Genomic DNA, 13,424 nt, shown 5'->3' on the forward strand with positions numbered 1-13,424 from the left:
GACGGCGGCGTTGACGGGGTCCGGCGGGTCCGCGCCGCCGCTGTTGACCGACGTCGCGTCCGCGGCGTCCGCGGGGACCGTCCCGAGCGGCATCTCGGGCGTGATTCAGCCCGCGCCGCTCGCGATCGCGGCGACGTTCAAGGTCACGGTCAGCGCGGCCGACCCGTCGGGCGTGGACGCGCTGAAGACGACGGCGACGACGCGCCTCGGCGCCGCCGCGCCCAATCGAGACGTCAACGCCGTCCCGAGCGTCCCGGCGGCGCCGAGGCGCGTCGTCGCCGTCGTCTTCAGCGCGTCCACGCCCGACGGGTCGGCCGCGCTGACCGTGACCTTGAACGTCGCCGCGATCGCGAGCGGCGCGGGCTGAATCACGCCCGAGATGCCGCTCGGGACGGTCCCCGCGGACGCCGCGGACGCGACGTCGGTCAACAGCGGCGGCGCGGACCCGCCGGACCCCGTCAACGCCGCCGTCGTCGCCGCGTTGAACGCCGCGAGCTGCGACGACGCGATGGTCGCCGTGATCGGCACGCGAAGGGAGGGCTGATCCGGCGGCGGCGGCGGCGGGCTCGGCGGCGGCGGCGACGGGTTCGGCGGCGGGCTCGGCGGCGGGCTCGGCGGCGGCGACGGCGCGAGCGGGTCCGGCGACGGCGGCGGCGGCGGCGACGGCGCCGTCGGGAGGACGACCCCCGCGGGCGTGCTCAGCGCGAGAAGTCGTCTGTGCGCCGCGCGCGCCGATCCCGGGCGGCGTCCGACCGCGAAACGCGCGGGCGCGGGAGCGGCGTCGACGACGGGAGACGCCGCCGCCGCCGCCGCCGACGACGACGTTAACAACGCTCGCCGCCGCCCCGCCGGGTCGGGCGACGTCGTCATCGCGCCCGTCCCCGCGACGACCGCCGCCCTCGGCAGCCGCGTCAAGTCCGCGAACGCGTCCGCGATGATCCGCCCCGCGGTGGCCGCCTTCGCGTCCCACTGCGCCTGCGTGATCCCGGTCAATCCCACGGACACGGTGGCGTCGTATTCGATTGCCGAGACGCGCACCCTCGAGACGTCAACGTTCAGCGTCTCCGCGACCGCGGCGATCACCGCAGCCTCCTCCGTCGCGCTCACGCCCGCGTCCGTGAACGTCGCGCCCGCGAGCTTCAAGTCGAAATCGAGCAGCGCGTCGACGTTCGGCGGCGGCGGCGGCGGCGGCGGCGACGCGACGAGCGGCGGCGGCGGCGACGGCGGCGGCGGGCTCGGCGGGTGCGGCGCGCCCGGCGGCGGCGGCGGCGGCGGCGGGCTCGGCATCGGCGGAGGCGACGGCGCCGCGGGCGGCGGGCTCGGCGCCGCGGGAGGGGGCGGCGCCGCGGGCGGCGGGCTCGGCTGCGGCGGCGGCGGCGACGCCGCGGGCGTCGGCCCGGTGAACCGATGCGCTTTCCCGTCGCCGCGGTCCCCCGCGCCCGCGGGTCCCGACATCGCCGCGGCGGCGCCGACGGCGATCGTCGCCTCGTCCCTCGCGACCGACCGCCCGAACCCGACGACGCTCGCGCTCGGTGGGTTTATCTTCCCCTGGAAGATCCACTTCGGGTCGAGCGAGGACCCGGTCGTCTTGTACGTCCGCCGCCACACGCGCGCGGCGCCGCCCGTCCCGTCGCTCGCGACGCCGGGATACGCCACCGCCAGCGTCTCTCCGCCCAGCGCGACGTTGCTCGGCCCCGCCGCCGCGGTCTGCGTCGCGCCCACGCTGGGCGTCAGCGTCGCGTCGAGGAGCCATCGCCCTTCCTTGGCGTCGACGGAGACGGGCGGCGACGCGCCGTACGACGGCGAAGTCGTCGCGAAGTTAGTCGACGCCCCTCTCGCGAGGATGAACATCTCGACGCGTCCCCCCTGTCCGCCGGCGCCGTGCCCCGTCTGCCCGAGCGTCGGCGTCGCGAGGATAGCGAGGTACCTCCCCGTGATGGCGACGCCCGCGCCGAACCCGAGCGGCGCGGACGCGGAGGACGGCCGCAGCGTCTGCGCGAGCGTCCACCCGGTCGGCGAGCCGTTCTTCACGAACCGAGAGTACGCGTAGACGACCCCCGCGCCGGATTCCGCCCCCGGCGCCGCGATCGCGAGCCACCCTTGCTCCGGCGCGGCGCCGCCGTGCACGGCGACGACGGCGCCGTAGCGATCCCCGGGCGTCTGCGTCGGCGGACGCAGTCGCGCCACCTCGCGCCACGGCTTCGACGGGCATCGCTTCCCCGCGTCCACGTCCGCGTCCGTCTTGGCGAGCGCGACGCGCGCGCCGATCGCGCCGGCGCCGCAGCAATCAACGCGGTTGTGCACCTTGACGCTCGCGACGCTCTTCTCCTCCCCGAGGTCGATCCTGAACCACATCGCGCCGGTCGCGACGCTCGCGACGCTCGCCCACGTCCCGGTGGACGACGCGACGCCGTCGACGAGGTTCGACGGCGTCCCCGTCGCGAGCGCGTGCGACGCGACGACGGGTTTTCCGAGCGCGAGGTTCGCGCCGTTCGCGTCCAGCGCCTCCACCTCCGGCAGCGAGAGCGTCTGCGCCGTCGACGTCGCCCCATTCGCCACACCGGGGACGCCCTTCGTGACGTAAACGTACCTCCCGACGCCGTTCATCGGCAGCGAATACGTCGCCGCGTCCGCCGCGATGGCCGCCGAGGAGACGCAACCGATCCGATCCGTCGGCGCGAAGACGTACGCTGCGCCCGCGTCGTTGGAATCCCTCGGCGCGCCCAGCGCGATGACGTCGCCGCCGTCCGTCGCGACGCTCGCGCCCATCCATCCGCGCTTCCCGTCCGACGACGCGAGGATCGCGGCGGTGGGGTACTCCGCGTTCGTCGCGTCGTACGTCCACACCGCGGCTCCGCCCGTGAAGCCATTCCGCGCGGGCGTCCCGATCACGACGACGCCGCGCGACGTCGCGAGCGCGCCCGCGCTCGCGGCGTCCGTAGACGTCTCGTCCACGCCCGCGGGGTCCGCGGCGAGGAGGACCGGCGACGCGCCGACGCCCGGGGGACGCACCTCCGCGGTCGCGCGGTCGCGCAGCGCGGCGAGGTGGCCGTGCGAGGACGCAACCGCCGCCGCGAAGCGAGGGTTCGCGGTGGTCGTGGGGAGCGACGGCGAGACGACGTCCGTCGGGGACCACGTCGAGACCGCGGGGTACTGCGCGAGCGCGGGCGACGGGAGCGCGAGGAGCGCGACTAGGAGCGCCGCGAGGAGCGTCGCGGCGACGCGACGACGACGACGCGGGAGCTCCGGGTCGTCGCGGGTCCCGCGCGTCGTCATCGATCGCTTCGTCGTGATGGCTGTTGCTTACTCAGCTTTCAAACGATGACTGATTTCAATCAACGACGACGACTCGCCGACTCGCCGGAGGGGCGCGTCCTGGACGGCATGCCGCGACCGTCGACGCGCGCGAGCGCGTTCGATGCGCCGCGCGAGAGTATCCCGCGCTGACGGAGCGGCGCGCGCGCGTCCTACAGCGCCTCGGTGACTGGCGCGGGGGCCGCGACTCTCCGCGACGAAATCCTAAACGCAGCCACTGCGCGCGGCCCGCGCGAACGGCCGCCTCGCGCCCTGGCCTCGCCTCGCCGCGCCGGACGACGCGAAAACGCCAGCTCACCACCTCTTCGATCGTCCGCGCGCCGCGCGCACTCCTCGAGGCGCGTCCGTCTCTCGTCCGCGATGTCCGCCTTCGCGTTCGCCCTCGGCGCCGCGTCCGCGACGCCGTCGTCGGTCGCGTCGTCGTCCGCGCGCCGCGCTCCCCGCGCGTCCTCCTCCTCCTCCGCGTCGCTCCGATCGACCGCGATGACGTCGTCGTCGTCGTCGTCGCGCGATCTTCTTCGTCTTCGCGGCCGTCCCTCCTCCTCCTCCTCCTCCTCCTCCTCCTCGCGCCGCGGCGCGTCGGTCGCGACGCGCGCCAAGGCGCCCTTCCCCGTCGGCGTCCCCGACGCGAACGGCATCGTCCCGGGCGTCGGCAAGGGCATGCCGAAGTGGCCCGAGGTCTGGAGCTGGCTCAACGACGAGAAGCGCATGCAGACGATCGACTCGAGAGAGGCGGTGAAGATGATGAACCGCGGCGCCGTGCTCCTCGACGTGCGGTTCGAGCCGGACTACGAGAAGTGGAGCGTCCCGGGGAGCGTGCACGTGCCGTACGTCACCGGAGGCGTCCTCGCGAAGATGCGGCTCCCGGGGTTCAAGAAGAAGAACGTCGACTTCGTGTCTCAGGTGGAGGTGCGCGGCGGCAGGCGGCGGCTTCGCGCGGATACCCATTCATTCATTTCGACACAGCACATCCACGTAGTCTGTCACGTGTTTTGACCTACCTACTGTGTGGTCCACACGCTGCCACATCATTCAATATCGCATCGCTGACCAATCCCATCGCATCGCGCGCTCGCTCTGTCCAACCTCCGTCGTCGTCAGGCGGCGGTGCCGGATAAAAAGACGAAGATAATCCTCGCGTGCATCTGGGGCGGGTCGCTCGTGCGCGAGCCGCCCAAGAACCGGGGGCTGACGGACGACACGAAGGGCGCGGGGTCGCTCCCCGGCGCGTTCGAGCTGTACCAGGCCGGGTACACCAACTTATACCACATGTACGGCGGCGTGAACCAGTACTACCAGGACTGCGCGTTCGACGAGAGTTTGATCGACGGCGAGGGGATTTGGCCGGGGGATCTCGAGTGGTTCGGGTACAGGCAGTTCGTGGGGAAGGACCGATTGAAAGGGCAGAGGGACGACTGAGTCGAGATGTTATCGGTGAAGTGAAGGAAATGAAAGGAAAGACGCGGGGGGACGGGATGGGATGGTTAATCGGTTATCAATACACGCGCGGCGCGGCGAACGAACGCGCTTCGATCCGTCGCGATCTCTCGACGATCGCGCTCGTCGTCGCTCACAAGTCCAAGAGCAACCGCCGCGGGTCCTCGACCGCCTCTTTGATCGTCTTCAAGAACGTCACCGCCTCTCGCCCGTCCACGAGTCTGTGGTCGTACGTCAACGCGACGTTCATCATCGGCCGCGCGACGATCTCGTTCCCGACGCAGATCGGCCGCTTCACGATGGAGTGCATCCCGAGGATGGCGCTCTGCGGCGGGTTGATGATGGGCGTGCCGTTCAAGCTTCCAAAGACGCCGCCGTTGCTGATCGTGAACGTCCCGCCGGTCATCTCGTCGAGCGATAGCGTCCCTTCCCTCGCTTTCTTCCCGTACGCCGCGATCTGGGCCTCGACGTCCGCGAACGACATCGCGTCGACGTCGCGAAGCACCGGCACGACGAGACCCTTCGGCGCGCTCACCGCGATCGAGACGTCGTAATAATTCCGGTACACGATCTCGTCGCCGTCGATGATGGCGTTCACCGCGGGGGTCTGCCGCAGCGCCTTCGACGCCGCCTTGATGAAGCACGACATGAACCCGAGCTTCACGCCGTGCGTCTCGGTGAACGCGTCCTTGTACTCGGCGCGCATCGCCATCAGGTTGGACATGTTAATCTCGTTGAACGTCGTGAGCATCGCGTACGTGTTTTGCGCCGACTTGAGGCGTTCGCTGAGGACCGTTCCATACGAAGCGATGTCGGGGTGGAGTTGAAAGGCGTCAGTTGGCGTTGAAAGGCGTCGAGGATGGGGATTGAACGCGAGAGGTGGGCGGAGAGACACGCCGGCGAAAGTCCTTAAGGATCGGCGTTCACCACGCGAACGCGGTCGTATGGGGACCAGTGTGAGAAGGACGCGCCTGACGCGCAAACGCAGGCGCGTCATCTTCACGCGCGTCTCCGTGCGGTCGCCGCCGGTCGGAGGTGGTTTCGGCGGCGCGGGGGGCGCGGCGGAAGCGGCGGGCGGCGCGGGCGCGGGTTTGGCCGCGGGTTTGGCCGCGGCTGCCGCCGTCGCCGGCGCCGCGGAAACCGCTTTCGGCTTCTTCGCCGCCGCCGCGCCCGGAACGAACGTCGCGATCTTCTGCCCGACCGTCACGGTGTCCCCCTCCGCGACGCTGTACTCTCGCACCGTCCCAGAGCTCGGCGCCTTCACGTCGATCGTCACCTTATCCGTCTCTATCTGCGCGATGACCTCGTCCGTCTCCGCGCTCTCGCCCGGCGCCTTGACCAGCGCCGCCACCGCGCCCTCGGTGATGGAGTCGCCCATCTGCGGCACCTCGATCGCCACGGGCTTCGAAGCCGCGCTCTTCGACGCGGGCGTTTCGGTTTCGGCGGCGGGAGCGGACGCGGACGCCGCCGACGCCGCCGCGACCTGCGCGGCCGCGCCCTCCTCGATCTCCGCGACCGCCTGCCCGACGTTCACCGTGTCGCCCTCGCTCACGAGCACCTTCGTCATCGTCCCCGCGACGGGCGATCGCACGTCGATCGTCACCTTGTCCGTCTCGATCTGCGCGACGACCTCGTCCACGGCGACGGCGTCCCCGGGGGCCTTGAGCACCGCGGCGATGGAGCCCTCCGTGATGGAGTCGCCCATCTGCGGGACCTCCACGGTGGACGGCGCGAGCGAGAACGCGCTCGTCGCGAACCCCCGAGAGGCGTGATGCATCGTCTGGCTCGTGATCTCAGAAACGACGAACGGTCGCGCGATGATGGACGCGTTCGCCGCGAGCGCGAGCGCGGGCGCGGTCGCGCGCTGCTGCGCGGGGGAGGACGCGCGCCATGTCGCCGCGCGCGCGGCGACGTGAATCGGGCGCGCGATCGCGCGCGTCTGAGAGAAGAAAGGCGCGCGATGGGGGCGCGGGGCGGGGGCGTCCGATGTTAGCGATCAGACGGCGAGCGCGCGAGAGATATTTGCTCGCATCGGCGGGGTTCGGAGGGCGGCGGCGATCGCGACGCGGGCGGGGTCGATCGACGGCGAGTCGACGCACCCGCGACGAGGACGCGTTCAGAAGGGTCGCGAGGCGCCGAGCGGCACCGACGCGGTTCGCCATCGTCGTGTGCGCGAGCGAGCGAAGTGTTCGCCGCCGAGGCGGGGAAGCGCGTTTTGAAAGACGACCGCCACGACCTTTCACTACTGGCGTAAAAAGTTCGGTCGCGAGGTCGGTGGCACGCGCGGCAGCGCGATGGACGGCGCGCTGCCGTCTGCGCCACTGGAGAGACGCGCGGGACGGGACGCGCGCGCACGGGAGGTCGGCATCATGACGAACCCCGGCATCGAGCGGCGGCTCGTGACCGGGGACGTCGTCGCCATGCTCAAGAGCGGGAAGGTGCGCGCCGTTCGCCGCGCCCCGCGCGATCGATCGATCGATCGATCGGATCCTCTCTCCGCTCGTGACTGGTTCCCATACGACCGCGTTCGCGTGGTGAACGCCGTTCCTTAAGGACTTCGTCGTCGTCGTCGTCGTCGTCGTCGTCGTCGTCGTCGTCGTCGTCGTCGTCGTCGTCGTCGTCGTCGATCACCGATCTCACCGCCCCCCCCATCCCCCCGACCTCATCACCATCCCCGCATCAGGACCCCAAGATCGCGCCCGCGGACCAGCGTCGGTACGTCCTCGAGCTCGCGTGGGCGTTCCTCGGCGACGAGCTCGACGCGTCGCACCTGGACCGCGCGGTGCGCGTCGCGCTCCCGGGCGACGCGTCCGACGGCTCGGACGGGCCGTCGCTCGCGGCGTCCACGACCGCGGACGTCCTCTGGCTCGTGTCGTGCGAGGTGGAGATGCAGCCGGAGCGTAGGGCAAAGGTCGTGGACCTCGCGAAGGCGCTGTGCGATGGCGACGACGCGCTGTGCGCGCCGGGGCTGCTCATCGAGCGATGCGAGGGCGAGTTTCTGGAGGAGTGCGGGCTCATCCCGTCCGCGGTGGGATGGAAGAAGAAAGAAGTTCGGATCAACACGCGGCTCGTGTACACGCAGAACAAGTTCAACCTGCTTCGCGAAGAGAGCGAGGGGTACTCGAAGCTCGTCGTCGCGCTCGCGGCGTTCGGCGAGCGCGGGTCCGGGGACGACGACGCCGTCGCCGGCGCGATTCGATCGACGCAGGCGCGTTCCATCTCATCACGCCGGTTCCCGTACGACCGCGTCGGCGCGGTGAACGCCGATCCTTAAGGACTTTACTTCCCGGCGGTCGCATCTCTCCGCCCACCCCTTGCTGCTTTCAATACCCGCCCTCGGCGCCTTTCAACTCCGCTTCTGACGCCTTTCAATCGCGCGATTCGATTCGATCGACGCAGTCGCTTATAGGCTACTTCGACTTGGACCCGAACCGCGTGTTGGACCTGGTGTTCGAAGCGTACGAGCGCTGGCCCGCGAACGACGGGTTCGCGGAGCTGCTGCGGCTGTTCCGAACGGAGAACTTCGCGCAGGTGCTCGGGTTTAAGTTTCAGTGCCACGCCAAGGCGGCGGCGGCGGCGCTCGCGGAGAAGGAGGACGGAGAAGCCGGCGAGGACACGGCCGGAGTCCTTAAGGATCGGCGTTCACAACGCGAACGCGGTCGTATGGGGACCAGTGTGCTCTCGGACGGCGCCGCGCGCGCGGAGGGCGGCGACGACGACGCCGCCCGCGAAGAGAAGGACGGCACGAACAAAGAGACATTCAACGCGAACAAGGACAAGGACAAGGCGCCCGCGACGTCCGAGTCGCTGAAAACAACGCCGACGACGGTAACAGTGACGGCCACGCCGAAGTCGTTATACGTCCTCGCGGCGACGCTCGTGCGCAAGAACCTGGTCGAGATGGACGACCTCTACGCACACTTGCACCCCGCGGACGACGTCGCCGCGGAGAAACACGCGGCGGAGGTGAGCCGGCGACTCGCCGCCGCGAAGAAGATTGGCGTCGTGAACCTTCGCGGCGGCGCGGACGACGGCGCGGCGCGCGGTCCGGACCCGTACGTCGTCGCGGCGACGCCGGTCCCGGACGAGACGAACCAGAAGCTCGGTCTGTTGCGCGGCTTCCTCGCGATCGGCGATTTACGCGCCGCCGCGTCGCTCCTCGAGCGCCTCGCCGAGCTCGGGTTAGACCCCGCGGAGGACGCGGAGGTGCGCGACGCGCTGTGCGTCGCCGCGAGGGACGCGCTGAAGGAGGCGCACGCGCGCGCGGCTCCCGCGGGATGCGCCGCCGCGCTCGAGGGCCGCGGCGACGTCGACGGAAGAAAGCCGCCGTCCGCGGAGGGCTTCCCGCTTCCGGACGCCGCGTTCGAGATTATCGCGCTCCTCGGCCCGCACGTCCACCACGACGTGATTCTGTTCACGAGAATCGCGCGGTGCCTGAAGCAGCACATCGCGTGGGCGCGGAAGCGCGGCGACGACGCGTCGGCGCGGAGAGGCGAAGACGCGGTGGGCGCGTGCGTCCTCCCCGCGCTCGGGCTGACGGCTTCGAACCCCGGCGCGGTGAACGAGGTGTGGGCGACGCTGGCGTCGCTCCCGGTCACGACGCGGTTTCGGTTGTACTCGGAGTGGAAGGCGGTGTTTTCTTCGGACGCGGAGACGGGCGCGGAGGTGAAGCCCGCGTTCGCGGCGGCCAAGGCGGTGGCGGAGAGCGATACCCTCAAGGTGATGCGTCGTCTGTCCAAAGACAACGTGAAGGAATTCGGCCGGAAGCTCGGGAAGGTGGCGCACGCGAACCCGCTCGCGGTGATGAACGCGATCGTGCGTCAGATCGAGGCGTACACGAACATGATCTCGCCCGTGTGCGACGCGTTCAAGTACCTCACGGCGATGGGGTACGACGTGTTGACGTTCGTCGTCATCGAGAAGCTCGCGGAGGGGCGAGAGAAGCTGAAGGACGACGGCCAGAACGTGTCGCTGTGGCTCAGCGCGCTCGCGACGTTCTGCGGGCACCTCGCGAAGAAGTACGGCAACGTCGAGCTCTCCGCGCTGTTGCAATACCTCGTGAACACGCTCAAGGACAACCAGAGCCTCGATTTGCTCGTCCTGAAGGAGCTCATCACGCGCATGACGGGGAACGAACCGCTCGAGGACATGTCCGACGCGCAAGTCGCCGCCATGTCCGGCGGCGAGACGCTCAAGTCCGAGGCGATCAATTTCAACAGCGCGATGGCGCCCAAGGTGCGAGCCAAGGGCGTCGCGCGGCTGAGAGACGCGCTGCAGAGGGGCGCGAAGGGCGGGGACTCGCTCACGGTGCCGCTGCTGATTCTCATCGCGCAGTGCCGGCAGAACATCGTGTTCAACACGCCGTCGAAGCACCTGAAGCTCATCTCTCAGCTGTACGACGGGTGCCAGGAGACGTTCTTTCACTACTGCGACTTTCTCGCGCAGGCGTACGACGACGAGAAGTACGCGAAGATGATCCCGTCGCTGAAGGAGCTCGTGCACGACTACGGCATCGAGCCCGGCGCGGCGTTTCACATCTTCCGGCCGGTGTTGAGACACCTGAAGCCGCGCCCCGCGCCGTCCAAGGATAAGCCCGTCGACGTTTGCAACGCCGCGATCGCGCTCGACATCGGCGGCGCGAAGACGACGTGGGGCGAACTGTTAGCGGACGTCCGAGGGATGCTCCCGGAGGTGACGTGGCAGGCGATATCCCCGGAGTTGTACTTGTGCTTCTGGGCGAACACCGCGTACGACTTGCACGTGCCCAGGGCGCGGTACGACGCGGAGATTGAAAAGTGCCGCGCGTCGCTGACGGTGCTCGAGGGCCTCCCGACGCGCGACGTTTCGTCTTCCGATCTCGCGAAACGGCGCAAGGAGAAAGACCGTCTGCAGACGCTCGTGGACACGCTGCAGAAGGAGCTGGACGCGCAGGAGCGCGCGGTGAGCAAGAAGACCAAGTCGCTCATGATCGAAAAAGACGCTTTCCTCGTGGACTTGCCGGATATCAAGTCCACGGTGTCTGTGATCTTGCAGCGGTGCGTGCTTCCGCGGTGCGTCTTCTCCCCAGCGGACGCCATCTACTGCGCGCGCTTCGCCGAACGCCTCCACGCGCTCGACACGCCGTACTTCAGCACGGTGCAGTACTACAACACCGCGCTGAAGGACCTGACGCAGCTCATCTTTTCGCGCACCGAGTACGAAGCCGGGAGGCTCGGGAAGTTTTTGAACGAGACGCTGACTCAGCTCGCGCGGTGGAAAGCGGACGAGACCGCGTACGAGCGCGAGTGCGCGAGCAAGAACGGGTTCAAGACGACGTTCAAGGAACCGTCCGGGGGAACGAACGCGAAGCGGGTGACGTACGAGGAGTTCGTGAAGCTCGTGTACAAGTGGCACCTTCGGCTCGCGAAGTGTTTCGTGCACTGCCTGGAGGGCAGCGACTACATGGAGATTCGAAACGCGTTGATGGTGTTGACGAAGATCGTCAAGGTGTTCCCCGCGATCACTCGCATCGGCGGGCACACGCTGCGGAGAGTGGAGAAGATCAAAGAGAGCGACGAGCGCGGGGATCTCAAGACGATCGCCGCGCGGTACCTCGCGATGCTTCAGATGGAGCGCAAGGCGTGGCGGCCGGACAACGCGTTCAATCCGTACCTCCCGCCGGACCCGAAGCAGCAGGAGAAGGACGCGGCCGCGACCGCGACCTCGAAGGGCGGCGGTGGCGACGAGGAGGGCGCGATCAAGCCCGAGGGGGGCGGCGGGGAGAAGGGCAGCGGCGCGGCTGCGGGCGCGGGCGCGGGGGCGGCGGCGAAGAAGAGAGGAAGAGCCGACGCCGGCAAACTCTCCGCGGAGGCGCCGGAGTTTACCCCCACGAAGGACGCCGCCGCCGACGCGGACGGCGGCGGCGGCGGCTCGAAGAAGCGCGCCCGCGGCGCGAGGGACGCGGACGGGGGCAAGGACGACGGCAAGGGAGGCGCCAAGGGGAAAGACGACCAAAAGTCCGCCAAAGACGCGGGCGGCGGCGGCGGCGGCGGCGGCGGTCGCGGCGGCGGAGGCGGTCGCGGCGGCGGCGGGAGAGAGTCCGAGAAGGAGAAGGAGGAGCGTCTGCGAGCGGAGGCGAAGAGCGCGAAGGAGACGCGCGAGCGCGACCAGAAGCGCCGGAGGGACGACGAGGCGGACGGGAAGGGAGCGAATGACTCGAACAAGCGCGCCAGGAAGGGCGACGGCGGGACGCGCGGACGGCCGGATTGGGACTCGGGGAGGGAGCCGGGCGGCGGCGGCGGCGGGCGCGGGAACCGCGGCGGCGGCGGGGGCGCGCACCGCGACGACGATCGTCGCGGCGGCGGCGGCGGGAGGGACCGCGGCGGTCCTCCGTCGAGACCTCGAGGGCGGCGATAGAGCGGCGAGCGGCGCCGGTTGTCCTCGATGATGGCGATATCCGAAATCCGATCCGACGTTTCGACGACTCGCACACCATCTCGCGCGATGCACGCGTCGTCGTCGCTCCGCTCGCCGCACGTCGCGCTGACGCGCCGCGCCCCCCGATCGCGTCGTCGCCGACGCGTCGCGACGGCGCCGTCCGCGATCTCGAATCCGTTCGACGACGGATCGAAGCGCGCGGCCGACCTCAAGGACAAGGCGAAGGGCTTCTGGCAGAAGGAAGTCGTCGGCGCGAAGGATGCCATGAAGAGGCGGTTCGGCGGCGAGCCCGGCGCGGACACTTACGCGTGCCTGCCTCGCATAACCCTCGAGGAGGCGGTCTCGGGCGCGAAGAAGCCGCTGACGTACTCGAGGACGATCGTCTGCCCCGAGTGCGACGGCGACGGCAGAGTATCTCAGACGTTCATCGACTGCCCTCGTTGCGACGCCAGCGGGAAGACGTCGGAGACGACGGACGTGACCGTGACCGTGCCGCCCGGCGTATGCGACGGCGCGTCGCTGCGGCTCAAAGAGATGGGCGGCGGCGGGACGCCGCCGGGGGACTTGTACGTCAAGATCGCGGCTGACGACATGAGCGAGGGCGCGGTCATTCGACGCGACGGCGCCAACTTGATCAGCGATCTGGTCGTTCGCTTCGAGAAGCGCGGCGAGGACACGAGCGCGCGCGTCAGGACGGTGGAGGGGGAACACGGCACCTTGAAAGTGCGCGCGGACGTGGAGGTTGGGCAGGCGTTGCGGATCAAGGGAAGAGGCGCGCCGGTCAAGCCAGGGAGCGAGGAGAGAGGCGACCATCTGTTCGTGGTGAAGAAGATCATTCATTTGGACCGCGGTTCGGGCGACGGAGACGACGACGCGGCGTGAAGGCTCTGTGACATCGCGGCGCACGGAACGTCGCGATATAGCTCACCGCGTCTGCGGCATCGTGGAGATAGATAAGCTATCATAATAACTGCAGTACCGCGTCTATTCTAAAGTATGCTGCTACGCGCGCGCTCTACCCCGGTGATGATATCATGACGTCTGCGACGCCGCTGTTTCTCATCGACGCGACGCGAGCAACAGTCGGTTCTCGGGAGACACGCTCGCGTCGCAGTACGTCGCGACGGTCGCGTTCTGAAAGCCTCTCTCGCGGAGCCACGCCGCGCGACCGGCGTCTAACAGCGCCTTCACCGAACGCCCCGCCGCGGTCTTCTCCGCCTTCGTGAGCTCGCGAGGATCCGTCGCGGCGGCGGGGG

The 13,424-nt window shown here is 69.7% G+C and overlaps 3 protein-coding genes across 3 annotated transcripts; 2 read left to right on the plus strand and 1 right to left on the minus strand.

Moving 5' to 3' along the window:
• Positions 1-3,675: 3,675 nt before the first annotated feature.
• MICPUCDRAFT_59506 (uncharacterized protein) lies at positions 3,676-4,734 on the plus strand (the record flags this gene model as incomplete). The annotated part of the gene is made up of 2 exons (XM_003059764.1): positions 3,676-4,224; positions 4,417-4,734. The coding sequence occupies 2 exons, from the start codon at positions 3,676-3,678 to the stop codon at positions 4,732-4,734; spliced, it is 867 nt and encodes a 288-aa protein (XP_003059810.1).
• Positions 4,735-4,791: 57 nt separating this feature from the next.
• Positions 4,792-6,529, minus strand: MICPUCDRAFT_65465 (uncharacterized protein; the record flags this gene model as incomplete). The annotated part of the gene is made up of 2 exons (XM_003060053.1): positions 4,792-5,537; positions 5,724-6,529. 2 exons carry the CDS (start codon positions 6,527-6,529, stop codon positions 4,886-4,888), a joined length of 1,458 nt encoding a protein of 485 aa, XP_003060099.1. The 3' UTR covers positions 4,792-4,885.
• Positions 6,530-7,046: 517 nt separating this feature from the next.
• Positions 7,047-13,050, plus strand: MICPUCDRAFT_47716 (uncharacterized protein; the record flags this gene model as incomplete). Its single annotated transcript, XM_003059765.1, has 4 exons — positions 7,047-7,190; positions 7,436-7,964; positions 8,162-12,122; positions 12,621-13,050. 4 exons carry the CDS (start codon positions 7,047-7,049, stop codon positions 13,048-13,050), a joined length of 5,064 nt encoding a protein of 1,687 aa, XP_003059811.1.
• Between the last annotated feature and the right edge of the window lie 374 nt (positions 13,051-13,424).

This window comes from Micromonas pusilla (genome assembly GCF_000151265.4).
Source record: "Micromonas pusilla CCMP1545 genomic scaffold MICPUCscaffold_7, whole genome shotgun sequence".
Classification (NCBI taxonomy): Eukaryota; Viridiplantae; Chlorophyta; class Mamiellophyceae; order Mamiellales; family Mamiellaceae; genus Micromonas; species Micromonas pusilla.